General features: G+C 50.8%; 1 protein-coding gene across 10 annotated transcripts in view; it reads right to left on the bottom strand.

Annotated features, from left to right (window-relative positions):
- Positions 1-26,151, bottom strand: part of TNS2 (tensin 2) — a 28,149-nt gene that overhangs the window by 913 nt on the left and 1,085 nt on the right. The window contains exons 1-27 of one of the 10 annotated variants that reach the window (XM_072654775.1): positions 20,723-20,956; positions 13,105-13,213; positions 12,518-12,555; positions 11,503-11,541; positions 11,122-11,160; positions 10,930-10,979; positions 9,903-10,074; positions 9,130-9,180; positions 8,278-8,400; positions 8,127-8,191; positions 7,424-7,507; positions 6,553-6,665; positions 6,394-6,454; positions 6,015-6,090; positions 5,672-5,801; positions 5,508-5,573; positions 5,289-5,405; positions 3,131-4,345; positions 2,704-2,920; positions 2,019-2,608; positions 1,721-1,810; positions 1,386-1,511; positions 1,097-1,189; positions 859-936; positions 606-683; positions 258-426; positions 76-144 (exon numbers count right to left, since the gene is read on the bottom strand). In XM_072654775.1, the coding sequence (XP_072510876.1) occupies positions 76-144; positions 258-426; positions 606-683; positions 859-936; positions 1,097-1,189; positions 1,386-1,511; positions 1,721-1,810; positions 2,019-2,608; positions 2,704-2,920; positions 3,131-4,345; positions 5,289-5,405; positions 5,508-5,573; positions 5,672-5,801; positions 6,015-6,090; positions 6,394-6,454; positions 6,553-6,665; positions 7,424-7,507; positions 8,127-8,191; positions 8,278-8,400; positions 9,130-9,180; positions 9,903-10,074; positions 10,930-10,979; positions 11,122-11,160; positions 11,503-11,541; positions 12,518-12,555; positions 13,105-13,213; positions 20,723-20,869 (4,205 nt within the window). In that variant the 5' untranslated portion in view covers positions 20,870-20,956. Of the gene's footprint in view, positions 1-75; positions 145-257; positions 427-605; positions 684-858; positions 937-1,096; positions 1,190-1,385; positions 1,512-1,720; positions 1,811-2,018; positions 2,609-2,703; positions 2,921-3,130; positions 4,346-5,288; positions 5,406-5,507; positions 5,574-5,671; positions 5,802-6,014; positions 6,091-6,393; positions 6,455-6,552; positions 6,666-7,423; positions 7,508-8,126; positions 8,192-8,277; positions 8,401-9,129; positions 9,181-9,902; positions 10,075-10,929; positions 10,980-11,121; positions 11,161-11,502; positions 11,542-12,517; positions 12,556-13,104; positions 13,214-13,517; positions 13,540-13,875; positions 13,975-16,250; positions 16,486-17,562; positions 17,654-20,375; positions 20,584-20,722; positions 20,957-26,151 lie in introns of those variants that run through there. The other 9 variants (XM_072654776.1, XM_072654778.1, XM_072654782.1 and 6 more) reach the window with 9 other exon arrangements.

Genomic DNA, 26,151 nt, shown 5'->3' with positions numbered 1-26,151 from the left:
TTATCTAGCTTCCCAGGAGAGAATAGGGGTACAAATCCATGGAGTCAAGGGGTGGTAGTGAAGGAGGACCTTTACCTTCTATCCTGAGGGTCTATGCTACAGAAGGTAATGCTGTTCACTGGGTAATGTCGCCGGAAGAAGAGCCTGGAAATGGAATTGGGGATGATATCTATCTCAAGAGGGGTGTTGTGGCCATAACAAATCAGGCTTTGGGAGCAAAATCGAGACAAATCAGGAGTCTGGGCTCAAAAACTTACTTCCGATGATTATCAGTCAGAGTGATGCCTTGGGCTGAGACCTTGAAGTGGACAGTGACTGGTGCTGGGGTGGGGCTGCAGCTCAGAGCAGCCGAACTGGCCCGGGCTACAGCCTGGGGGCCAGTCAGGGACTCGGTCTCCACGGAGGTCAGGTACAATACGCTGCAGGCTGGTGGTGGCATCAATGTGAGTGAGGGGAGACAATAGATCAGCAGAGTGCCAAAGGCCCTCGAGCCAACCCCAGCCTCAGTAATCCCAGGGATGAGAAGCCTCCCAGGCTGGGGTCAGTATTAGTGAGACCTCTCTTCTAGCTCCCCGGGAAGTATGGGGAGAGGGGGAGCTCTGTACCTGCTCCCTGCCGCAGGAGGTCTGATGCTGTGCTCATGTTGGTGTGCGCTGACACCTCAGGGGTCTTGTCCAGGGGATCTGGGATGGGGTGGGGAGAAGTAAAGAACGTAGTAGAGGAGAGGAAAGAGGCTCTCCTGAGCATCGTAGTCTCTTGGGAACAGGAGTCAAGATACTTCCAGCCAGGCTGGTTTAGACTTGCTAGTTGCCTAAAGGCTCAGCTGGGAGCAAACTGGGAGGAGTCTATGGTACCCACCTTTACTAGGGATTCGGAGGCAGCAGGGAAGGGAGATGGGGACGATAGAGTGTTGGGAGACCAGAGCTGACAGGCTACCTATAGGTCAGAGAAGGGGGTTAGGATCCTAGTTTCTCCTCTTCCCCTCCTCACCTGCCATATTCCCCCAACACTTCCCACACTGTACCATCCCCTAAACCAAATTCTTACGTCCCCCCTTTTCCTAATGATCTCATACCCTTCTCCCCAGGCTTCTCACCAAAGTGGGGCTCACTGGGGCATCCCTTGATTTTCACCCCTTTGGGTCCTGTCTCGATGAGGAAATGACGTACAAGCTGTTCCAAGGGGTCACCTAAGAAATTGAGGCAGGAAATGATGATCATATGGGGACTGTTTTTCTACTCCAGAGTTCCCTGCTCTTTGCCCTTTCAGTTTCCCACAGAGAAAAAGGTAGTTTTCTCCTCTCCTTGGCCCTTTCCAGCTCTCTTGCACCTAGTGTATCCACCATATGGCACACTTTTTCTGTGTTCCCCAAATCCTCAGTTCACCTTTCCAGGCCTGGGTGCTGGGTGGAGGTGTAGCCACTTTGAGCGCCAGCCCATATGCCCCTTGGAAGGAATGACTATCTCGTATCAGGAATGCACCAGGCTCCTTGTCCTTCAGCAGGGAGATGGCTGGGAAGTAGGAAAAATAATGAATATCTGAGCTTCCTGCCTCCACCCCCCAAAAAAATCCTTTTTGTTGAGTGAACTCCCCCTGACCCAAGGACAGTTAAAAAGAGTGCCAAGGAATGGAGGTGGAAGGGCAAAGCGGATGGTGTAGAGATAGAACCTGGAGGAATATTGAGAGAGGGACCCTGGGACTTGAGAGATTGTCTTCTTACCTTGGTCTCTTGACAGGTGTGGTTTATACCAGAACTTGGATGTGTCCTGTACAAACTTGACATTGCTCTGGCTCTCTTGGGCAGGGGGCTCTAGGGACACAGAGGGACAGTGGCTCTGGTACCTACCTCCCACTTGAAATCTACCCCCTATCTCCAGCCACCTCTACAACCTCCCAAGAGAGAAACGGTTTGTTAAAGTCTCTCAAAATTATCTTCCAGGGTCCAAGCAGCCAACAAACATTAACTATACTAGGCAAAGCAATCCCTTCCCATCCCTGCCCCAGGTCTACATGGATACCTGGAGAACTGGGGGCATCATCCGGAAGCTGGGGAGCAAAGGTGACATGGTGGGTGGCCCCTCTGCCTGGTGGAGATGCACACTCCCCACTCCACAGTCGGCCTGCCTGCTGCCCAGTTGCTGGTGGGTGCCGTTTCTCAGGCAGTGGGGGCTGGGCAGTGCCATTGGAATCATAGGATGCAGCCAGAGGAAAGGCAGGTGTGGGTGAACTTTGTGGGGGCTCAGGGGTTGGCACAAGCCAAGGCATCTGGGCAGGCACAGGTGTGAGGGGTGACCCATCTGGACTGTCTGAGGGACCGTGAGGACCCTGCCAGGTGGCATGACGAAGGCCAGGCAGTGTGGTAGGCACTGGGGTCCGGGGATTGGCACTGCCAGAGTACATGGCTGGGTTCCTCTCCTGAGGCCAGTCCCTGGGTGAGCTGGAAGGAGAGGTTGAATGGAAAGGACTGGAGGTTGGCGGATCAGTCCCACTTGTTGAAGGCAGATCTGGAGTCTTTTCAGGATTCCCCTGGGGAGCAGACAGAGCTACTTCTGGATTCAGTCTCAAGGCAGGTGCCAGACTAGGAGATTGACTCTCTCGGTTCTGAGGGCTGTGAATAAATGGAAGGAGGGGCAGAATCAATATGGTGAACCTTAGTTTCTCATCACCTTTTCCCAGAAGCTGTATGGGGGTGGAAATGCTAACCTTTCGGCCTGGCCCCTCCCAGTATGACCTGATACCAGCTCTCTCCCATGGCTTCTGTACCTTTCCTTGCCCTGGACTGGGCTGCTGGTATGAAGAGGGGTAGGGGAGCCAGACAGATCAGATGGGGCATTCTCTACACCCTGGGTATTTTGGGTTGGCCGGGGAACGGTAATGTGCCCATTGTGGCCCTCCTGCCATAAGCCTGGTTCCGGTGAATCTGTAGCAAGGAGGGTACAAGTGAAAGAAAGTAAAGATTGGGACAAAAAAAATTCATCTCCCATGGTGGGGGTTGGCATCCATGTTTAGCTTCCCAGTCTTACTGACCCTTCTCCATCCCATTCATCACAGGCCCCCATGCTCTTCCCAAGCCTCTCCCGGAACCCTCCTCTTTGCACCTTCCCACAATTTCAATCACAATGCTACTCACCTGTAGGTGTCAAGCTGCCTGCCTGAGCCAGGTGCCCCGGCAATGGGTACCCATCCCCTCCCTCCTCAGGAGGTATCTCGTAACTCAGCTTGCTGGATGGTGGGTAGGAGGGGCTTCCTGGCAAGACGGAGCCAGGACAGGGAGAGTGGACTCCAGGGCTGGGATACCCTCTGCTCTCACTGGGTGACACATAACCCCGGGCTGACCGCCCATATGTGGGGCAGTACCCGGGCATCGCTCCCCCACTGCTGTATGCCATCAGGGTAGGGTACCCTGGATGCCCGTACCTTCCTTCAGGGCAGAGAGCATAGGGATACCCCTCATGACCATCCTCTCCGGCCTTAGGCTGCTTCAGGCAATTGTAGTCAGGCACTGCAGCATGGTGGTGTCCATAAGTAGGCATTAGCAGTGGTACTGGGTGCCTGGTCCGTAAAGGGTGCAGGAGGGGCTTCCCTGGCTCTCCTGTCCACCCCTCACCTGCCTCCCTCTCCAGTCGCAGGCCATATAGGGCAGCTGTGGGCAGCGCCAGTTTCTCCTCACAGGCTGGGCATGAGCACAAAGCAGGCAGACCCCCATCTTCCAAGATCACTACATCTCGGTAGCCAGGAAGACGGTAGCCAAAATCCCCATTGGCTTGTTTGCCCAGCTTTGGTGGGTAAGGATATGGTCCCTCAGACAGGGATCGGCAGAGCTGTCTTTTCTCCAGGGGGACCTCCCCATAGCCCTGAGGGAGGGCCTCGTAGCCCCCATAGGCCAGCCGCCTTCTTTCCAAGGTCCCCTCTGGTCTGTAGTAGCCACCTCCATTGGGAGCCCCACAGGGCTCTCTATAACCATGGCGACAGGAACAGTGTCGGCTCAGGCCAGGCCTCTGACTCTGGTAGACTCCAAGTGGGGCACCACTGCCAGGAAGCAGCTGATCCTCTTCATCCAAAATGGCGGTCTCCCGGCCCACTCCCCGGCCCACCCCACCTATTCCACAGCCTCCTAGGAGTCGCTCCAGCTCCTGACGTTCTGCAGCAGTAGGGGGAGGGCGAGTGGGGGAGTCAGCTGGGGGCTCTGTGGTCAAGGTAGAAGAATGGCCTGAGTCACTGCTGACTGAGAGGAGTGGTGGTGGGGGATGTTCTTGGGGGGGCCTTGGTGGGGAGGGCCGAGGGGCCCGTCGTACTTGGGCATAAGGGCTGCCATCCAAGGGTCCCCGGGTGTGGGGTGGGGAACCTGCAGAGGGAAAGAGAACTGAGCAGAGCAGGAGGAGAAGAGGGGGCACCCACCAAATGCAGAATGAGATCTCTATTTTGTAGATATAGCCAAAGTGGGAATCAGCTTTGCTTGACTATGCTTATTTGTTACACAGGCTTTATTTGTTTTTCCAATGAGGGGTGGTGTCATGAGGGGTAAGAGGGGACAGGGAAGGAAGGAAGAAAGGTAGGAAGGAAGGAAGGAAGGAATGAAGGAAGGAAGGAAGGAAGGAAGGATGAAAGGAAAGGTTGTAAGAGGTATCTTATAAGATATACATATATATGATATATATGATATAAAATAAGATATATGATATAAGACATATATATATATATAAGATATAAAAATACTTTTAAGAAATGAGAAGAGAATGGAAGGAGGCCAGAAAGAAGCAGACAAGCAGTACAGCTTTCAAAACTACAGGCTGAATTTATTATATGCTTTAAAAACAAAAGTAAGCTATGCATTACGGAGATCTCCAGGTTTATGTAGAATTCTCTTTTTCCTTTCTACTATGTATATGGAAATGTATCTTTTTACTTGGCATTTGTAAAGTTCACAATCTTTTTGGAAAGCACAACAAGAAAGAGAAGCCATCAGTATGGGAAGGAAGGGCTGGGAGAGATCAACAAGATGAAGAGGAGAGGCCAGGAAAGGTGGTCAGGAGGGTCAGAGGGTTATCAGGGACTCTGAAGATCTGGAATGACCCTCACACCCTCCCCACTCTCTCCCTGCCCCCTCACACCCTCCCCACTCTCCCCCTGCCCCCTCACACCCTCCCCACTCTCCCCTGCCCCCCTCACACCCTCCCCACTCTCCCCTGCCCCCCTCACACCCTCCCCACTCTCCCCTGCCCCCTCACACCCTCCCCACTCTCCCCTGCCCCCTCACACTCTCCCCACTCTCCCCTGCCCCCTCATACCATCCCCACTGTCCTCATGGTGTTGGTTAAAGTTCTCATAGGAGTCCCAGCGCACAGCTGAATCTGTGGTGTTGTAGTCAACAGAAACAGACGCATCATTTCGTGGGGGTTCCCGACCTAAGACGGGGGAACAATGAGTACCAGGTTCAAAGGGTGGGCAGGAGACTCAGGGAAGAGGGAAATAGTGGGCAAACACTGACGACAGAATTTGGGTCTTACCTTTTATTTTCTCAGGGCCAGAGGAGAAGACAAATTCCACCGAGGCTTGGAATGGGAATCTTTCATCTGGGAAGAAGAAGGACAAGGAACCTGAGCACAAGGGTCCTGGAGGTCACCCAGGAGACCCTTAGCCACTTCCCTCTGCCCCACCCCGCCATACTCACCTGTCCAGGCCTCATCCAGCTGGTCCTTAGAGAAGGTGAGATGGGGTCCATGAATGGTACATGTGTGGAACTGAACCCGGAACACAAGGGTCCGCTCTGACTCCCGACCTCCCTTATGATAGCATGTCACCTATTTGGGGGAAAGAGGGAAAAGGGTCCTTAGGCACTCAGCCACCACATCAGGTTACCACCATAGCTCAACCCCAGGGACCGTCTTCTGGGAACCCCCCCTTCCCCCCTCAAAGTCCCACTTTCAACACCTGGAGCTACAGAATATCAAATATGGCTCTTCCCTATGTCCCCCAAGGCCTTCCCTTTCTTCCCTCAGCTTTGCTGTTCTTACCAGGACATCACCTTTGAGGAGAAGCGCAGGCTCCAGGCTGATGCAAAGCTGTTGGGGCCCTGGGTTTGAGATGTGACTTAGGGGGAAATGAAAGGAAAGGCAGGGATGAGAGAGAAGGCTGACTGAAGACGAAGCTTATCCGCTTTATGTCGAATGAGTTGGGAATAAGGGAGCAGACATAGGGACCCAAGGCTCAGACTGTGTGGATCCAGATGCCCAGTGAGCTAGAGACTAGAAATATCTAGGGAGGAGGGGGCAGTCAGAGACTGAGGCCCTTGGGGGGAAGAGGAGATTTGGAAGAATCAGGAGTGTCTCCCCTGAGGTTCCTCAGGGGGATAGGGGATGAGTCGGGGAACACTAAAGGTTGGTGACAACTCACTAGACTCCAGATGTGTAGACAAGCTGCATGGACTGATAGATCTTGAGGAATGGTTGATAACCTGATGTAGAGAAGAGGAAGGTGATGATGATGATGATGAGGAGGAGGAGGAGGAGGAGGAGGAGGCCCTCCCTGAACTCACACTGGCAGAGGACTCACCAGTTCCTGGCTCAAAGGCAGGCAGAACAGGCATGAGCACGTGGTGGAGGAACAGGGGGCTGCTGTTCATTCTGATGGAGCCAGACAGGAGACCGCTGAAGTAGCTGATGTACCTGGATGGGTCGATTCAATTCATCATTTGTGTGTAATGCACTGAGCCAGGCAATGAGAGGGATGAACAGACACCCATCCCTGCCCATAAGTAGGGAAGGTAGTTTAGGTACACAAATCATGAGGCTGGACAAGTGCACAAGAGAGCGGGGAGAAAAAGTCCCATGAGGTAAGAGGAAGGAATGAACATTTGCAAATGGAGTCAGCAACTTCACAGCAGAGATGGCTAGTTCAGATCTTTCTGTATCTTTCTACATAGCCTATACCAGGCTTAAGTTCTTAATCTTTTTTTTGGTTATCATCAATGCCTTTGGCAGTCTGGTAAGGCCTATGGATCCTTTCTCTGAATCACGGATTGTTGTTTTTTAATTGACAATTCGAGGAAACCTAAATTTCACTTAGAGGTTAGTAAAATAAAGAGGCATTTCTTTGTCCATCCAAGTGAACCCTCTGAAATTCATCCACAGATCCCCTAGGGGTCTATGCACTGCCCCCATGTTAAGAAGAATTCCTGTCTTGGATCGTCTCCTCTCCTCCTGCTTCCAGGAAGTTCTGCCCTCCACCTTTCATCTCCAGGAAACATTTCTCCATCTTCCACTCTGGGACAGAGCATCCCAAAGAGCTCTTTCCCTTGCACTGAGTCCTGCACTTAGAGCCCCTTGGTTCTCAATCTTATTTCCTGGCAGGCAAGCCCACTGCTCCTGACCAATCCATGCCCACCCTTGTCCGCCAGCTCCCTTCCTGGGCGTCTTCTGCTCACCTGCGCTGGGAGGGCTGGAACTCAGAGGCTATTTTGTCTTCACAAAACTTGCGCATGGTGAGAGTAGCCAAAGCCTGGTCTTCACTGGGAGAAGAGGGAGTGTTAGGGGAGTTCTGGAGGTATAGAGCCTGGGTGAACATCCCAACCCACTCCCCAAGGCCCCCCCCCGTAGCCTTGCAGAATGGGGGGCAATTGGTCCATTTCTGTATAGCCTAAAGCTATACAGCTTTATGTCTAGTATATATATATATATATATGTGTGTGTGTGTGTGTATATGTGTATGCATATATGTGTGTATATGTATGTGTATATATGCGTGCATGAACACATATGTATGTGTATATAGGTATGTGTATGTATGCACATATGTGTGTGATAGACATGTGTCTGTGCCTGTATGCGTGTGATGTGTATATGTGCATACATGTGTACACATGTGTATGTGCATGACATGCATGTACATATGTGATATGTGTGTGTGTGTGTATGAACAGGAAAGGGCTATACAGCACTTTTCTCTCAGGTTGTTGTCTTTATCTTAACTGAAGTGAAATGACTTGTCTAAGGCCACCGAGCTGGTCCTGACCCAGTCCATCCCACTCTGCTGCCTGAGGGAGGGGTGAGATGTCAATGTGTCACATCTGTCTGTTCCAAGCTTCCCTGTCCCTAGAGGGTGAGAAGAAGGGAGGGATAGAGGCACACCTGGCCGAGATCTTGCTGTAATGCATGTAGGCCGCTACAATAACACCCAGCTTGGCCTTGTTTCCCTGAGGGAGAGAGAGATAGACACAAGGCTGGAACTTCAGCTGGAAACCTCAGTCCCTGCAGGCCTCACCCCAATCGCTGGTCATACCTTGCAATAGAGAACAACCACATGCTGGGGGCTGGAGCTAAGCCAGTTTTCCATGGCCTTGCAAATGGAGCACAACTTGTCCAGGGGGGGCGCGTGTAAGTCGGGCCAGCCAAAGTCTTGGACCTGGAGGATTCATTCAGTCCACAGATATTTATTAAGAACTGTGCCAGGCAAGTTCCTTAAGGAGCTCTGCCCATCATATTGGCATTACAATAAACCTTTGCCAACGTGACTTAAAAACAAACAAACAAAAACTATGCTAAGGGCCAGGGATACAAAAAAAGGCAAAAACTAGAAAGAAAGGAAGATAGAATGACTAGGGCCAGGGGTGGGTGGCTGTGAACTGCTTGAGGGTAGGAGAGAGGAGATCCTGGGGTCTTCTATGCTTGTCTGTGCCAGGCTCAAATCCCACAGAATCACAGATTTAGAGCTGGAAGGATCTTCAAAGATGACCTCAAGGTCACCTAGTTCAAACTTCCCATTTTACAGATAAGGAAACTGAGGCCCCAGAGAAGTCAAAGTAATTCAACCAAAGTCATATGGGCAGTAAATAGTGGAGGTGCTATTTAAACCTAGCCCTTTCCTCTGAATTCTAAAATTCAGCACTCCCTGTTATCTGGAGCACAGTGCCCTGGTATGTCTCCTCCCTGACCCGCTCTGAACCTGTTCTCTCTGGCAGATCACAGCAATCCTGCTCTCGGAGAGTCAAGCAGAGAGCTGGGGGAAGCTTGTTGAGAGTACACCTTCTGTAGGACAGGCCATCCCACTTTACAGGGAAGGGGGCAGTTTGGCCAGATTTCCTCTAGCTGGAGAGAGAGATACCCATTTGGAGTCTGGGCAGCCCTCTCCTACCTTGGGGTTCAGGCGGTTCAGGTCATGCCGTTTCTCCGACAGGTTGAAGAGCTGCAAAAGACAAAGGCAGAAGTAAGGGAGGATTTGTGATTTTACTGGTAGAGGGACCTCCCTGGACCCATAAAATACATCTCTATTCTGCAACTTCTAGTCTTCAAAGAGAGTTGCTTAGAAGCTAAGTGACTTGCCCAGGGTCATACAGACAGTATCTAGCAATCAAAGTATCTATTAAGCACCTATTATGTGCTGGACTCAGTATCTATCAATCAATCAAAGTATCTATTAAGCACCTACTATGTGTGGACACTGTGCTAAGTGCTGGAGATATCAATGTACCAAAAAAATGAAATAGAAGGGAATAAGCATTTCTATTTATAGTATTTTCTATATGCCCCACACTATGCTAAGCATCATTACCAATATGATCTCATTTGATCCTCACAACAACTCTGGGAAGTATTAGAGGCTGTAACTTCCTTTTACATTTGAGGAAACTGAGGCAAACAGAGGTAACGTGACTTCCCCAGGTCACACAGCTAGGATGTGTCTGAGGCTGGATTTGAACTCAGGTCTTCCTGACTCCATACTCACCTCGAAGCCTCGAAAATCTTTTCTCAAAAACCTCACATTTTATAGCAGAAACGGGGCTTGAATGGCAAATTTTCTAACTATACAGCAAGCTTTTCGGTCACTATGCCATGGGGCAGCCCAGTGCCATTAGCCTTGTGACTCCATGCCCAAGCCATTGTCCCAGGTCATGGCCTATCTCTCACCAAGTAGTTGTCCCGGTGCTTGGACTGCAGCACATGTGCCAGTTCCCGAAGGTGGCCTCGGTGTCTCTGTTCATCAAACCTTCCTGGGAAGGCAGCTGCCAGGATTCGCTCGGTCACATAGGTCAGATCCAGGTCCCAGCGGCGCTCCATGAGTGGGTCGAGGCTGAAACTCCTAGTAGTTATATAGAAGTTAAATAGGGATGGAGGAATGAAAGTTACAGGGGAAAAGAGTTGGAGCCAATCTAAAAGAAGTTTCTACTGTTAGTGTATTCATCCTTCGTTGCCGAAGAAGACCATGCCATCAGAGAAATGATGACACGACTTGCACTTGACTTTGTTTTGAGTGAGGGAGGGCTGTGCAGGTCACCAGCCTCACTTCTCCAGTCACTGTTAGTAGGAAGTTCTAGGAAGAATTTTTCCTCCAACTGAAATGTAGTGAGCTCTCTGTCACTAGAAGCATCCAAATAGAAGGGGCTGGTGATGTTATAGAGAGAATGTTCTCTTCTTGGGAGCTTTAAAGTCTCAACTCTAAAATTGTGGAGGAGTTTATGTTGGGGAGTGAGGTGTGTGTATGGGCATGGGTGCTGGGGAGTCACCCAACCTGGTAGATGTCGTAGTGGGCGAGGAGTGGGGAGAAGTAGCGGACAGGGTTTGATATCAATGACAGTGGGCAAGCAGGGAATGATGTCATAGGATTTAAAGCTAGAAAGAGGTCATCTAGCCCAACTTATTTATTTTACAGAGAAGAAATCTCTGGGCCCAGGTGAGTGACTTATCCAAGGTCACACAGGCTATAAGTCCTACTAACCTGGCATTTGAGTACAGAGCAACCAATCAATCAATCGATATTTAAGTACCTATTATACTGACATCCTTTCCACTACATCCAACTCGGGGTATTGTGCAGGGCTGGGACACAGATGACTAAAAGACAGGAACTGGCCACCTACAGCTGGGGAAGCAGGTACTGTCTGGTCAGAGCTGGGGATTGAAGAGGATGGGGCCACCCTCCACTCCACCCCCATACCTGGGCAAGGTGCTCCGCTGCTTGGAATGATTCAAAGACTTGGTGGATCCCTGGGGAAGAGAGAAGCTTTGGCTGGGACTCCTTGCCCTTCCCTCCTCTCCCACTTTCTGGTACCCCCTCTCTTGTCCATTTGAGGGTCATCCTTTCCCTCAGCTAATTCCCTCCCCCATTCCTCCTCCACTGCTACCTTACCAGGTGCTCAATGCGTCTGACTGGTGCGGTGTTTCTCCTCTAGGAGGGAAAAGAGGCATTGGATGAATTGGTGATGGGAGCATAGGGAGCCCTAAATACTATCTGGGAACCATCTAACAAACTTTTTAGTAAGTCACACTGACTGCTGAAGCCTGGGGGCAAGTCCCTTCCCAAGGGAAACGTTGGGTAGAAATAGGGTTCTGACAGTTGGGGAAGTACGTATAACAGGAGAATAAGAAAGAAGGTAAGAATGAGTACAAAGATGCCAACTGCTCCCCCAATGATGCCCACAACCAAGGTTATCCCAGAGGAGCCAACCCACCCACTATATCTGGAGCTGTCCGACAAGAAACTAACTCAGGGCTGTCTAAACATACTCACCAGCTCCACAGGAGGCAGGGCCTGGCACGTCGTGGTCACCTGGAAGGAGGTCTTAGTGAAAGGGGTACCTATGCCACCAATGCCAGTCCCTAGAAGGATGGTTGTTGGGGGTACCCTGGTTCCAGGTGAGATGGCTGAGGGGGTTGTGGGCACCAGTTGAGGACTGACTACAGAACGGAGCTGTTGCAGTAGTCTCCCCTCCAGCCTCTCGGCCCCCCGCCCCCCAGACCCCTTGCTTGTTGCTCTTGGCTCCCAGCCCCCTCCCCACACAGACCCCCATTCATCCCAGCCGAGGGACGAGAAGCTATATATAGTACAGCGCAGGCGGGCAGTGGCCGAGTAGGGACACTGGTGTCTTTCATGGGGGAGAACCCCCCCCTGGGCACACAGCTTCCCCCTGGCTGATTCCCTCCCCCTTCTCCGCCCCCAGCACTCTACACCCTAGATCCCCAAAGAGGTGAAAATGCTAGATGGTGGTGAATGGAGCTCTGTACCCTCCCTTTCTTCTTTCATCTTAAAGCACTTTCCAGGAGGCTGACGGGTGGGGGTGGGCAGGAGTGGGCAGGGATGCTAGGAAGCGCTAGGATATGGAGGTCCTGATGACCAACACTTCTCCAACCTCTGGGGGCCATTGTGGATGCCCAGAGCACTCGTTCAGAAGTAGGGGAGAAGGCTAAGTCTGACACCTGGAGCCCCACGCTCAGTTCCCTTCCTCCCTGCTGGGGCTTGCCATCTCTTCCCCCCGCCCCCCCTTCCTTCTACTCCCATCCTCGGTCCAGCTGCAGCCTGGGCACATCACCAAGACAAACTCTCAATTCCCCCCTCCACCCAGCTCGTGACACCCCCTGGAGGTGGAGCCCAGCGGCTCTTAAAGGGATAAGCACAGCATCCTCCCCCCATGACCAGTGTGTATATAGGATAACAATGCTGGATATCTGAGGCATTGTGGGGATGGTGGGAGGAGGGAAGAAAGAGTAGGGGGCCTGGGGGCCAGGCAGAGAGTTAGGGAACTTACCTTGGCTTCACATTTTCGATGTGCTGCTGCTTTGCAAACTGAGGGGGAATAAGAGAAAAAGGAGGAAATGAGAAGAAAAACACTTTTGGATGGCCTTAGGCAAGCTCCTTTCTCCCTGACTTTGGAAGGGAAAGTCTAGAGATCCAGTAGGATTGAACCTACCAGGAACACAGGGAGGAAACATGGATTTCCTCAACAAAGACTATTGACAGGGACAAGAAAAGGAAAAGGCAATGGTGGATGTTGAAAGTGGAGAGGGGCAAAAGGAATGTCTTGAGGACCCTGGGCTGGGGTGATTTTAGATGAGAGGGATGAGTCTGGGAATGCGTGGGGTGCCAGGGGCTGAGGGGCAGAGACTAAGAGGCTGTTAGTGCTAAGTGCTGTCTGGGTTACGAAGGGACATTAGTGAGTTTTGGTGCCAGCTAAGGGGGTAGCTAGCAGAAATTGTCAGGGTGTCCTAGAAGAGGAGAGGCTGGGAATGTGGGGAGGGGGCTGTCTGGAGGAGGGGTGCCCAGTTTAGATGGGAGTAGGAATGTGTGGGAGTCAGGGGCATCTCCACAGTGTGAGAGGATACCAGGGGCTCTCACCTCGGCACACCAGCCCGGTCCCATCAATCGTCACCTTACAGGCAGTACAGGCTGGTGGCTTCTTCCGGAAAACCTTCTCCCTAAAACTGTGTGGCTCAGACTTCCCAGGCTGAGGACACAGAAATGGACAGATATTCATTACAATCTGGATCCCCAGAGGCTTCATGCTGTGACCTTATCCTTCCCCAGTCATTAGTCTTGAGCCCCTCCCCTCCCCCTATCACTCTATCTGGGTTGGGTTTGTCAACCGGAAATTATAAAGGGCTACAATACACATTTTTCTCCTTTTCCCCCCAATACCCTCACTCTCCAAACCTCTAACTCTACCTCCCCCGCCTGGAAGATATACAGACCCCCTTGGAAGCCACTAATTCTGGGGAGGAGTCCTGGCCCTGGGGAGTTTTTGGTCTCACCTCTCCTTCCTCCTGGGGGAGGTGGAATGTGCTTGGAATATGCTTCCTTTCATAACCTGAGTCTGACAACCTGGGCTCCTCCCAGGATCACCCTTGTGTACATCACGTGGTCATCGAAGGTACAGTGCCCTCATGGTCCCTGCCTACCTTGCCAGGCTGGAACATGGGCACCAAGCCCAGGGAGGGGCCCGGGAGCTGGGTTGCCTAGATCTAATCCAGAGCCTGCAAGTCATCCCCCAGTGCCTCCTTCTTTGCTCTAAGGGGCTGGGGAAGACTCCCTCAGCTCAGTGACCCTGTCTCCATTTCTTTCTCCCCCCAATCCCCCTCCCCTCAGAGACCCAGTTCCCAGGAAAGTCACCTGAATGCAGCAGATAGGACCTCGTGTCGCAATCCTGAATCTACCAGTTTGGGACATCTGAATCTCATCTGGCACTCAGGAAGAGGGGTGGCCTATCAGGCACTTCCCTCCCCTCTCCTTCATCCCCCATCAGAGCAGCTGGCATGGCCCCTTGTAACAACACTACCCTTCTCCCTGTTCTCTCCCCCCCCTCCCCCATTGGCCGCCACCAACTGCTTGCCATAGCCAGAGCAACATATTTGCTCATTAACTGGGTGGAGGTGGCAGTCGTAAAGTATGACTGCAGTGAGAGAAGGAAGGAAAGCTAGGTGGTGCTGTGGACAGAGATACAGGAAGACCCGAGTTCAAACACTGCCTAGCTGTGTGACCCTCAACAAGTCATTTAACCTCTGTCTCAGTTTTCTCATTTGTAAAATGATAATAGTGCCTACCTCAGGGTTGTTGTAAAGATTAAATGAGATAATATTTGCAACATCCTTAGCACCATAGACTTTACACTTTGTAAAGACTTTACACTTTGTAAAGTCATGGTACATGGTAGATGTCATAGAAATATTAGTTATCATTATTAAATAGGCCTAGGAAAGCCTGGAGCCTCTCAGGGTGGGTGGATGCCTCTTAGTCTGAGACTATACTTTGATTCCAGAATTCTTTTCCTCCATGACAAAAACTCAGAAATTTGTTCTGTGACCTGGGCCAAGTCACACTCCATATCAGAACCTCAGTCTCCTCATTTGTAAAATGAGGAGGGGGTTGGGCTGAATGGTCCCTAAGACTCTTCGTAGCTCTAACATTCTATGTTTCTGAGGGGTCATTTACTTTGCTTTTTTGGGGGGGTTCATATCCCTCTCCTCTCTGTGTGAACTTTGGGTCACAGACATTGGTGCTTTAACCACAGACAATTTCAACACTCTCCTACCCCCTCAAAACTCCAACAACCCAAAAAATATTCTCATGTCCCAAATTCAGCCTCCTCTGATATGATACCAAAAAAACCCCAAAACAACAAAACCTCTCATAAAATTAGAGCTGGGAGTATCCTGAGAGGTCATTTAGTTCAGACTTTTCTCATTTTACAGATGGGGAAGCTGAGACCCCCAAAATGATTGACCCATGGTCACACAGACACCAGAGGTGGAATTTTAACCCAGTCTTTTAATTTAATATCTTGTTTTTTCTACTACATTGAACTGCTTTTTCCGCAACTAAATTTCCGTGTAGGTCATAAACCTAGCCCACCCATACTGACAAAGATCACTTCCTGTTAAACAATTCAGCTTTAGAGAAATGTTGGCACTTCAATTTTCCCTGTCATTTGAGCCCTATGGCCTCCTCAGTCTGTCCTCCCAAGGACAGGAGATCCTCCCATATCCAGACTTACAAGATTAAAGGCAAATTGCTTCTATAATCGATACTCCGTTAACCCTTTTGGGGTCTGGGATGAGAGCTGGGGAGGGGAAGGCAGGTCATATCCCCCCACACATAGTTTCATCATGTATTACCCAACGTGTCCCCAGCTTCTGCCCAGATATCCTCCCCTCTGACCCCTCTCTTTTGCAATTCCCTAAGAGACTGGATGGAACCCAAGGCAGGAATTTTTCCATACTGGATCAATCCAACCAGACCTATAGGTTTCTGAGAGATCCAGGCAGGGATAGAAGATGTTGGTACATTTCCACATTAACTACGCCTGCCCACAAGATGCAAACATACATAAAAGTGAGGACTGATTATGTCCTTTGGCAAGAGTATGAATTTTAATGTACCCTGGCTTCTATCCTGCATCCTGGGGCCAGAAAACTCCATCCTAACTCCAGTAATATTCCCATTTCCACAAAATCCTCTAGAAGGGAGTTGGGAGAAAAGGGTTGTCCCAGTTCAATGCCCCAACCTGAGTGGAGGCCCAACAGGGATGCAGGAAGTAGTCCCAAAGGATTCTGAGGTTATGGGTTCCCTGGCTCAAAAAGTGGGGGAACAGCTAAGTGATTGCCCCCCAGACCCCAGCTAGAGGAAAGTAGGAGACAAGGGACTGTGCCAATGCTTCCTCTCCCCCAGCCTCAAATTTCTGCAGAATCCAAGCATCCCCGGCTTTGCCCACAGAGAGATTGAGAGAGTGGCTAGGTTAAGGGGGATATTAAAAGGGAGAAGAATCTGAGAGGGACCAGGTCAAAGGGCTTTGGTCTCATTTCTCCTCTCCCATCCCGCCCTCTGCCCCATTTCTACCTCTCTGCCAAGGGCTATGCCCTAACAACATATCCCCGCTCCCTCATTCTGCCTCTATGAGCTTCTCCCCATCTCCCCAACCTGTCCTCCAGGCTCTGTCCCACTTGAGACCCCTACCCCCACCCGATCCCACAGTGTCTGTCCCCTCCTACCCTGCACACAGCCCGGGCGCTGTCCCTTCTCCCCAGGGCTCGGAGCAGCCTCTCCACTGGGCTGCTGGACTTCATGTTTTCCTGGGAGGGCCAAAGGCCACCCAAGCTGGGATATCTGGGGCAATTCTGGGTGGACACTGGGTGTCCGACTGGGCGGGGGAGCCAGGAACAATGAAATGACCGGGCCTGGGGCTTCCTGGAAGCCGCAGGATGAAGGCGGCTGCTTCCCTTGGGCGGGGGCTGGGACAAGAAGGGGGGGGAGGGTGGGTCTGGCTTGTGTCAGATGCTAGAAGTCCACCCCTGCCTGGAGGTGGAGGGGAGTGCAGGGTGGGAGGGGGCACAGCTAGGCTTCAGGAAGTGGGGAGGGCAAGAGAGGATGGGGAGTGGGGGTGGGGACAAAGTCAGATTATATTCCCAAAATCTATCCCACTGGGTCAGCTAAATGATCCAATCAGATCATATCCTCTCCATCTGACGGATGGTGGCCAATTCTAGGCATCTGTCTTGTGGGGATAGGGGAATGGGTAGAAGGGGAATCCCAGGATCCTCAGGATCTGATCCCACATCAGATCCTTGTTCTCAAACAGCGCATTTGGATCTGGACAGATCTGGACCTGGTCTCCCTGACAGGGGTCCAGATCCCAGGGAATTTGTGAATAAGTGAATAATGTGGAGCCCGAGGAAGAAGTTGGGACAGGGTGTCCTGATTACTCTAGTTGTTCAGAACATTGTGTGCCCCCAAGGACTTCCTGGCTCCTCCCTCCATAGGCTGGAGGGCCCTGGGAACCACCTTCCCTTCTTATCACCTTCTCCCCGCCTCCCCCTCCTCCCCAGTCCACTGTAGTCTGGCAGTTCGAGAGGAGGAATGGAGGGATGGGATGGTGACTGCAGGAGCCCTAGACACCTGAATCCTTCTCTGAGCCAGTGTACCCTGTGAACTGGTGTCATGCCATGGGGGCCTGAGGGATCCCAAGTCCTTAGCCCAGATCCCCCAAGAGCCCTCCTCTGGGGACAATCCTGTTGGTCCCAGAGTTCTCCCTGGTATAATTTCTTATTCTGTAACCATATCTCAGCCATCCTGATGAGTCTCCCACTGGCTGACTTGTCTCAAGTGCTGGTCTGCTTTGCCCACCGCAGCCCAGCTTCATCCCTCCTCCCCACTCCCTGACAGGAGAGGAGAGCCTTAGGGATGGCCTAAGGAGACAGACAGCTCCTCCTGTCTAACCCATTTCAACCTTTTTTCACCACTCCTTTCAGCCTCCAGCCCTCTCCTATTCCTCCCCATCAAGCGCACCCCGTTCCCTCTTGTCACCTTCATGGCTTCCCTCTGAATCGCTCCCCTCTCTTCACCCAGCTCAGCTCCAAAGCCCAGGAGGACAGGACAGGAGCCTCTCCCCCTCCTTTTCACCCTCCCCTTCTCTCCCCTCACTACCACAGGCCTCCGGCCTCCTGGGAATTCAGCCAGCTTCCTGTCTCAGGAATGGGGTGGAGGTGGGGGGCAGAAAGGGGGAATGGAAGAAACCCCAAGTTTGTCCTTGAATACGAGGGGTTCAAGACCTGGATTTCCAGGATTAACTATTGCGTTGCCCTAACCCCAACCTGAAACCTTTGAACTCCCAAGACCTGAGCAATCATTACTCAGAAAGAATGTGTCACCCCCTCCCTCATTTGCATCTAGTTTGCATGGTATTTACTGTAGGTCAGCATCTGCCCAAGTCCTCCTTGACTGCCTCCGTCCTACCTCAGATTCTCCCAGTCCCTGCCCCCTTTCCCTTGAAATTCCTCACCCCATCCCTTCCACCATAGCTGTCCCCAAACTTTATGTGGGCGAGGTATTGAATTTGTGTACAGAATGCTATAGACTGGAAAAGACCTTAGGGTCTGTTTAGTTTACTAAACTGTAAACACCAAGGAGGCCGATACCTTGACTTATCTAAACTGTCTCCTCCAGCAGTTAACAGTGTTCTTGTCTCAGTAGACGCTTAGTAAATCTTTGCTGAATTAAACTGAATTATCGAAGTATCTATTCTATTCTAACTCCCTCGTTTTACAGATGAGGAAAGTCTAGAAAGGGGGAAAGGGTTTGCTTGCCCCATGTGAACCCCTTGTTTCCCCGTTGGACTGGCCCGTCCTTCAGGATCCTGGTCCTGAGCTCTATTTCTTTCTTACCCATGCCACTCCTGACTAGCTCTCCCCCTCTGTTCCTGAGTAGACCACTAGGATATTAACCTCAGGGGGTTAGGGAACCTCTACAAAAAATTGCGCTCCTTCATATTTACTTCCTAACTGAATTGAGAGAGGGGGTTGAGTGCTGCTGCTAAATCGAATCAGTGCCCTAACGCCTCTTACTTCAGGGAGCATCTGCTCAGCTACCGATGGCCCTTCCAGACAGGATGTCGGGCAGAAACAGGGAATTTAGACTAAGGACTGAACATCCAAGGAGGCTAGTTTCTCAGCCCTGAAATTTGAAAGGGCAGGCGCTGGATTTTGGCCCCCCCCTCCCCCCACCTCCACCACTAAGTCTGGCCAGGTTTCAGGACATTCCAGACATTGTATCAATGTGGGAAGTAGGACCCTGGCATGATATTGTATCCTAGGGAGAGACTGGCACCAAGAAGCCTGAGTGGCAGGTGATTTTTTTTCTTTCTAGCTCCTCTCCTCTTCCCTTAGTTGAATCTCTCCTTTTCCCTTGGTCAGCCCCTAAAACCTTGGACTGTACCTGTGGGGCCCTCCCCTGTTTGTCTTTAACTTCCCTTCTGGAATGCCATCCTCCTGTTAAGGGGTCTTACTTTCACCTCCCTGGCACTGGCTCATGGCAGCCTGTAGCTAAAACCTTCCAATATCCCTCCCCTTGAATCTCTGTAGGTCTGGCAACACTAACTCTTCTTCTACCTTAACCATCTATGCTGACGGTTAGAAATGGAGGGAGAAAATTCTTCTGGGTCAGGCCTCAGTTTCCTCCTTGTTTTCTGGGCTGGTAGGGGCGTGAAAAGAGAGGCCCTACATTATAGAAGTGATTGGAGATCATCAAGGTACCCTGATTAGCATCTGCAGAGGAAAAGACGAGTGGGGCAGGAAGGAGAGAAATCTCATTTCCCTGCCATATTGTATGGTGTGGGCACCTAAGGGTTAAGGTAGGAAGAAGTTGGAATATTAGCCCCCCAGCCGGTATGCAGCTCAGTTCTCAGCTGGACTTCTGCTCTCCCACTGCTCCCCCCCCCCCCCAACCATCCTTGCTGGCCACATTCCAGTGTCTGCCTGCCTCCTCCCTCCCCTGCCTTGGCCCCCTCATATGCTGGGCCAGGAAGTCTTTGGTTTGTTTGGAGAAGCCCCCTCCACCCCTTACTCCCCCCTCCTGGAAATAGCTGTGGTTGGATACAGAGGCTGGAAGCCCAGGCCTGGCTAGAGGGGAGGGGGAAAGGGTGAAAGGTCCAAGGAAAGAGGGAAGGAATCAGGTCTTAATTAGGATGGGGGGGGATCTTGAGTGGGAGCAGAAGAGAAACCAGATAACCGGGGATGGGGAATAAATGAGGGGACTGGGGGAACTGGCGGGGTTTGGGGAGCTGTGCCAGAAGAAGGCTGGGGATGTGTAATTTCAGTCCTGCCTCAGTTTCCACAAACACGAAGGGGAGGGGGAAGGAAGCCCTACCCACCCTCCAGGACGTGTCTACGTCTCGGGCCCAGGGTAACTTTCCTCCCGCCGGACTGCCGGTGCCGCCGGGTGTGTCCGCGGGGCATACTTGCCTCCAGGTAGCACTTAGGGGCTGCCAGTCTGGGGAGGGCCGCTACCTCAGTGCACTGAAGGGTGCGGCTTGGCAGCGCGAAGGTGCGCTGGTGGGTGGGCGTACCTGTGCCCGGAGGGGGTGTGTGCGTGTGCCAGTGGTGCGTACGTGAGTCCGAGGGCCCGCAAGCCCTGCCTCCTAAGGCCGGAGGTGGCACCAACTTTCCGAGCTGTGGGCTGCTATAGGTGGGGGCGGATGGGGGCTGCCCCCCCGGCCGGGCTCCAAAGCGGGGTCCCCCTCCCCCCAGCCCCCTCCGAGGGGCTCGCCCAGGGCACCGCCCTCCTCCCCTCCCCTCCTCCGGCTCGGCCCGCGGCCGGCCGTGACGCAGCCACCGCCCACTCACCTTGGGGGGCCGTCCTGCGGGGCGGGAGCGCGGGGGGCAGCAGCAGGGGGAGCCCCCAGCCCAGCCCATGCCGCCGGCGGGGCGGAGAGCGGGGGGCGGAGGGAGGAGGGGCCCGCCACCGCAGCACCCCCCCGGCCGGGCGCCTCCAGTGCAGCTCCGCTGGCCCCCCGGCTGCCCGGTCCCCGCTCGCTGCGATGCCCGGCCCGGCTGGGCTGGGCTGGGCTGCCCTCCTTCGCTCCCTCTTCCCTCCCTCCCTCCTTCCCTCCCTTGCTCCCTCCTTCCCTCGCTCCGGCTCCAATCCCACTTCTCGCCCCGCTCCCCGCCCCCTAGTCCTCTCTTCTCCCCACCTTCTCCCGAAGACTGAGCGAGACCCAGGCAGGAGAGGAGAGGGACGGGGAGAGCCCCGAGACCCTGCCGGGGCCCCTCTGGGGAGCAGGAGAGTGGGGGCTCCCTGGGCTGGCGCCAAGGGCGGGGGCGTGGGGGACCACGGCCATCGGATCCGGGGGTCCCTCTGGTCACCCCCTTCCCCCGGCCCACCCGAGGACGCTCCCAGGCCCCGTCGGTGCTCTTGGGCCTGGGGTCAGGCCTGGACGGCCTCTGGCTTCCTGTTTCCCAGCAGTGGGACACACACTTCTCCTCCCTCTTTCCCAGCCGGGGCTGGCACACACCCAGAGCCGATAAACAGGACGGATCAGCAGCCCTCCTGTCCTAGTTAGTGACGTCCGGCCTGGGGCTGTGACCCCTCCAGCTTAACATACCCTGGGCACTTAGCGTCAGTGCCCAGTCTGTGCTGAAAACTGTGCTAGGCCCTAGGGGAGATTCGACATTTTAAAATACCTGCTCCCTGCCCACAGGGAGCTTGTGCCTAAGAGGTGGGCAAAGTATCTTGACTTTATGGAGAGGTCTACATTTGAGTTGGCCCTTAAAGAATGGGTAGGTGCCAATAAACATATCCCTGCAAGGGAGTCAAAAGACAGAATATACCAAAATATTCACAGCAGTACTGCTTGGAGGAGCAAATAACTGGAAACATATAGGGTCCCACAGACTGAGGAATGACTGGTAAAAAGATGGATGGACAAAGATGACAGGAGAGGGAAATTACAAATGTGGAGGGCCCTGGGACAGCAGAGACGCTAGGAATATGGACTGGCACAGCTATTCTGGAAAGCAGTATGGAACTATGTCCCCAAGTTACTACATCATAAATATACCCCATATCTCACAGTGGTACTAATACTAGGTCTATGATTCCCAAAGAGAGATGAGGACCTATACATTCAAAAATATCGACAGCTGCTCTTTTGTGTGCGAGACCCAAAGTGGACATTAAGAGGATGTCATCCTGTCCGGGGCTTGGCTAGACAAATTGTGACATATGAATGTAATGGAACATTACTGCGCCATAAGAAATGACCAAAAGGGCAGCTTCAGAGGAAATTGGAGAGACTTGTATGAACCCATGCAGTCAAGTGAGCAAAACCAGAGAAATTTGTACAAGAACAGCGACACAGAAAAAAGGAAAACTCTGAAAGGCTTTAGCAATCTAATCAATGCAGTGATGGACCATAAATCCAAACAAGTGAAGAGGAAACACGGCATCTCCTGAGAGAGAGGTGATGAACTCAAAGAAAAATATAGTTCTGGACATGACCATTCAATGGGAACATTTGTTTCGCTGGATTAGGCATCTAAGTATGAGGGACTTGATTTTTTTTTTTCTGGGATGGACAGATTAAATAAAAGATTTTTAAAAAAATTATATGAATGTAATGGAATCATATTATGCTGTAAGAAATGACAAATAAAATGTAGGTCCTAAATTGACACTGACTTCAGTGGCTTCAATTATTACTTCCAGATGACAGACCCTGAGTTTGCCATTTGAACTTTATCACAACTTGGTCCTATCTGACCTTTCCAGTTTTCTTACCCTTGATTCTACATTAAGGAATAAGCATAAAGTGCTAACCAGAGCTGAACTACTTACATTCTAATATAGGAAGATGCCACTATGTGTTTCCTCATAACCCTATTATCATCAGGGGACCATTGAGGGAGTATCATTAAACAAGGCCTGAGAGTGGTTCTTAAAGAGAAGAATGGAAAGAAATGAGATTGGGAGGAGATGATGGGGAAGGGAAAGGAAGGTTAGGGAAAATTAACATAATCAGATTGTGCAAATAGGCACCTATCCAAACAAGAAGGAAGGAGTGGAGGAAGTGACTGACACTTGAACCTTACAGTCATCTGCACTGGTCAAAGGTGAGAAGCGCGCGCGCGCGCACGCACACACACACACACACACACACACACACACACACACACACACACACACACACAGTTGAGTACAGAAATACATTTCACCCAATAGATAAAGGAAGGAAAGAGAAGGGAAAGGGAGGAATTATAGGGAGGGTACATTAAGGGACGGATTAGTCCTAAGCAAAACAAACTCTAAGGATGCATCAAAAAACTATGGTTCTTTTTGCAGTGGCAAAGAATGGGAATCCAAAGGGGTCCCCTAAATTGGGGAATGGAAGAACAAGTGATGGTATATAAATATAATAGGATATTATTGTGCTAGAAGAAATGATGAAGGGAATAGTTTCAGAGAAACTTGGGAAGACTTGTATGAACAGATGCAGAGAAGCAGGAGATTTTATACAATGAAAACAATCCAGCAAAGCCAAACTCTGGAAGATTTAGGTTAGGAACTCTGATCACTTTCATGACCAATCGTTATTCTAGAGGATTAATGATGAAACATTTAACCACTTCCTGATAGAAAGGTGAAGGATTCAGAGTGCAAGACGAGATACATATATTTTCAGGATAAGGAAAAGAAATCTGATTTGCTTGACTATACACACTGGTAACAAGAGTTTTGGTTTTTTTTCATTAAGCAGGGTAGGGGGAAGTATTGGGTTGGGAGGGAGAAAAGGTGGATTTTTGCTGATTGTAAAAAATTAATTTTAAAATGAAATTGAACTTGGAGTAATGCAAAAACTAATGAAGGAGAATAAGGGGGGCTTTTAGAACAGAATATTCTATAAGTTGTCAGTCTCTGTATCAGACCTTTTCCCTTATTTACTTTAGTCATAAGGGAGAGCTTGATATGTATCTAGTGGTTGGGAAAAGATTGGTGGTAAAGGCAGGGCAAAAAGCATTAATAATTTATACATATACATATATGTATATACACACACACATACACATATTTGCACGTATATTCCTATTTGCATATATACATATTCAAATACAGGATGGGTAGGAATTCAACAAGAGGATAAACTAGGTTAGAGACAGAAGAAGGAGAAAGCACCTAGCCTAGGGAATGGTTCAGTTCAGTTGAGGAGAGTACATGAGAGAAGGTGGGAAGGTGGTGCTAGATGGTGGAGAGCCTCGAATGCCAGGCACTGAAGTGTCTTTAAGGTTGACGTGAGCTTGTACCAGCTTTAACTGGCCCTCGATTTTTCTCAGTATTCAGTGTGAACATTTATACCTCAGAAATCAGCAAATGCTATAAACCGGGACTTGTTTCATCGATTTATTATTTTGTTGGCTGTCTAGATTTAAGAAACTGAGAAAATTTTAAGGCAGATTAAACTTAATAGTATGTCTGATGTATTCCCCCCATCCCCAAGTTAAACATTTACCAGCATACCACTGCTTTTAAGTCAAGTCAAATCTTGTTGCTGAAATGAATTGAGTTGTTGCAACTGAGATGAGGAACCAGGAAGAGATCCATCTTTTCCTCTCCTTGGCCAGGATGTTCCCACTCTTCCCTTAGTTTCTCCTCTCATTAGGGAGAATTTATTAAAAGGGCCCAGGGAAGGGACATGCTAAGGAAGAGAACCCAGAGAGGTCATTTCATCTAACTGTCTCTGAACAGGACCATATCCTACCCCATCCCAATCACTGGAGAATCCTATTTTTAAAGACTCCTTCCTAACCTTTGCCCTTTCCTTCCCCCATTCCAAAAAGAGACTCAAATCTCTCACATTCAAGAACTTCTTCATGACTAACTTAATAATCCCTCTTACTTAAGTTTAAACTGTTTGCTAATGATAGTCAACAAACAATTATTAAGCACTTACTATATATACCAGACTGTGCTGCACTTGGGATACAAAGAAAGACAAAAACAGTCCCAGTCCTCCAGGAGCTAATGGGAGACAATATGTAACTAACCAGGTACAAGGCCAGTTGGGTGGTACAGTGGCTAGAGCACCCACCCTGGAGTCAGGAGGACCTGAATTCAAATCTGACCTCAGACACTTACTAGGTGTATGACCTTGGTCAAGTCACTTAATCTGATTGCCTCCAAAAAAACAAACAAAAACAAGTAATTAGGTACACATAAATCATATACAGTGTAAAACTGAAAGATAATCTCAGAGGAAAGGAAGGCTTCAGTAACTGCGGGTGGGGACCCAGGAAGGTTTCCTGCAGAAGATGGGATTTGAATTGAATATTGCAGGACACCAGGGAAGCCAGGAGGTGAGGGAGTGGGAGAGTGGGGTGGGGCATGGGGAGAGGGGAGCCATTTTAGGCAGACAACCCAAAGGCACAGGGTTGTGTGCAAGCAAGGCCAATGTGGCTGGATCCTCACGTAAGTGGAGGTGGAAGGGATCAAGAGAGCATGCTAGGCCTGGGTGGAGAGAGAGGGGAAGATGAGTTGGGTTTTTTGTGGAGAACAGCAAAAACTGGAGTGTGGGGAGTGAAAAGGGCCAGGTTGTGGAGATCGGTAAGTGCCAAACACAGGACTTCATATCTGATCCTGAAGTTTATGTACTGAGTTCATACTCAATAAATGTTGTAGTACATTAAGCATCTGGGTTGAGGATGGATTGGAGAGGGGAGAGGCACTGGGCAGAGAGACAAGTTAGTTAGAAAACTATTGCAATAATCCAGATAAGAGGTAAGGGTCTGTTACTAGGATGGTACATGTGAGACAAACATTTCTAGTACTTAACCCAGTTCTCTCCTATTGCAGGTGTAGCGTCTGATTGCTGACTAGGCCTTCAGGGAGGCAGCTTAGTAGGCACAGTGTGTCTGTGTAGGGAGGGACAGCAGGGATAGTGTGTGTGGGATTTGGGCTATGCCAGTGCCTGTAAGGAATGAGGGCCGTCTTACTCTGACTCCAAGTTCAATGCCCGTCACTGCCTCCCTTATCTGTTGCAGTTTTCCCCACCTTCTAAGATGAAAACAATGGTGAGAATGTGCGTATGGAGAAATGGATCCTCATGGATGAATGCCTAGTGTCTGCCCTGGAGAGAGCCTTTACTAGTTTCAAGTTCTGTCTATCTGGCTATCCCTGCCTCTGTCTCTTTCCTACTTCATTTTGTCTCTGGCAGGGACTGAGAAATCTGGTATTGGTTAAAAAGGGGTGGGATTACAGGGTCAAAGCCAATTAGGCTGGCAGAGTCCCTGACTTAGAACTGGATTGGGGGAAGTAGCACATGGTGCAGAGGTCACCCATGAGGCCTTAGTAGAGGGGCTTGTGGGTGTGGCTGGGATCTAGGGACCCTTGGTTCTCAGTATTCCTAGAGGAGAGACCCAAGAAAAAAATTTTGGTCAGTTTGGGCATCACTGGAGAGGAAATAGGGATGGGGGACCCTGGGAAGAGAGGGCAGAGGCTGGGAGAAGATGGGAGAGAAAAAGCTGAACAGGAAGATCAAAGGATGGCTGTGACCAGGCTGGGACTCTCTTTTCTGCTCTTGGTAATAGAGATCTAAGTAGCCTGGTGTAGTGACCAGAGTCCTGGGCATGG

Source organism: Notamacropus eugenii, chromosome 3, assembly GCF_028372415.1.
Source record: "Notamacropus eugenii isolate mMacEug1 chromosome 3, mMacEug1.pri_v2, whole genome shotgun sequence".
Lineage (NCBI taxonomy): Eukaryota > Metazoa > Chordata > Mammalia > Diprotodontia > Macropodidae > Notamacropus > Notamacropus eugenii.
This window is presented reverse-complemented; position numbering and strand designations above follow the sequence as displayed.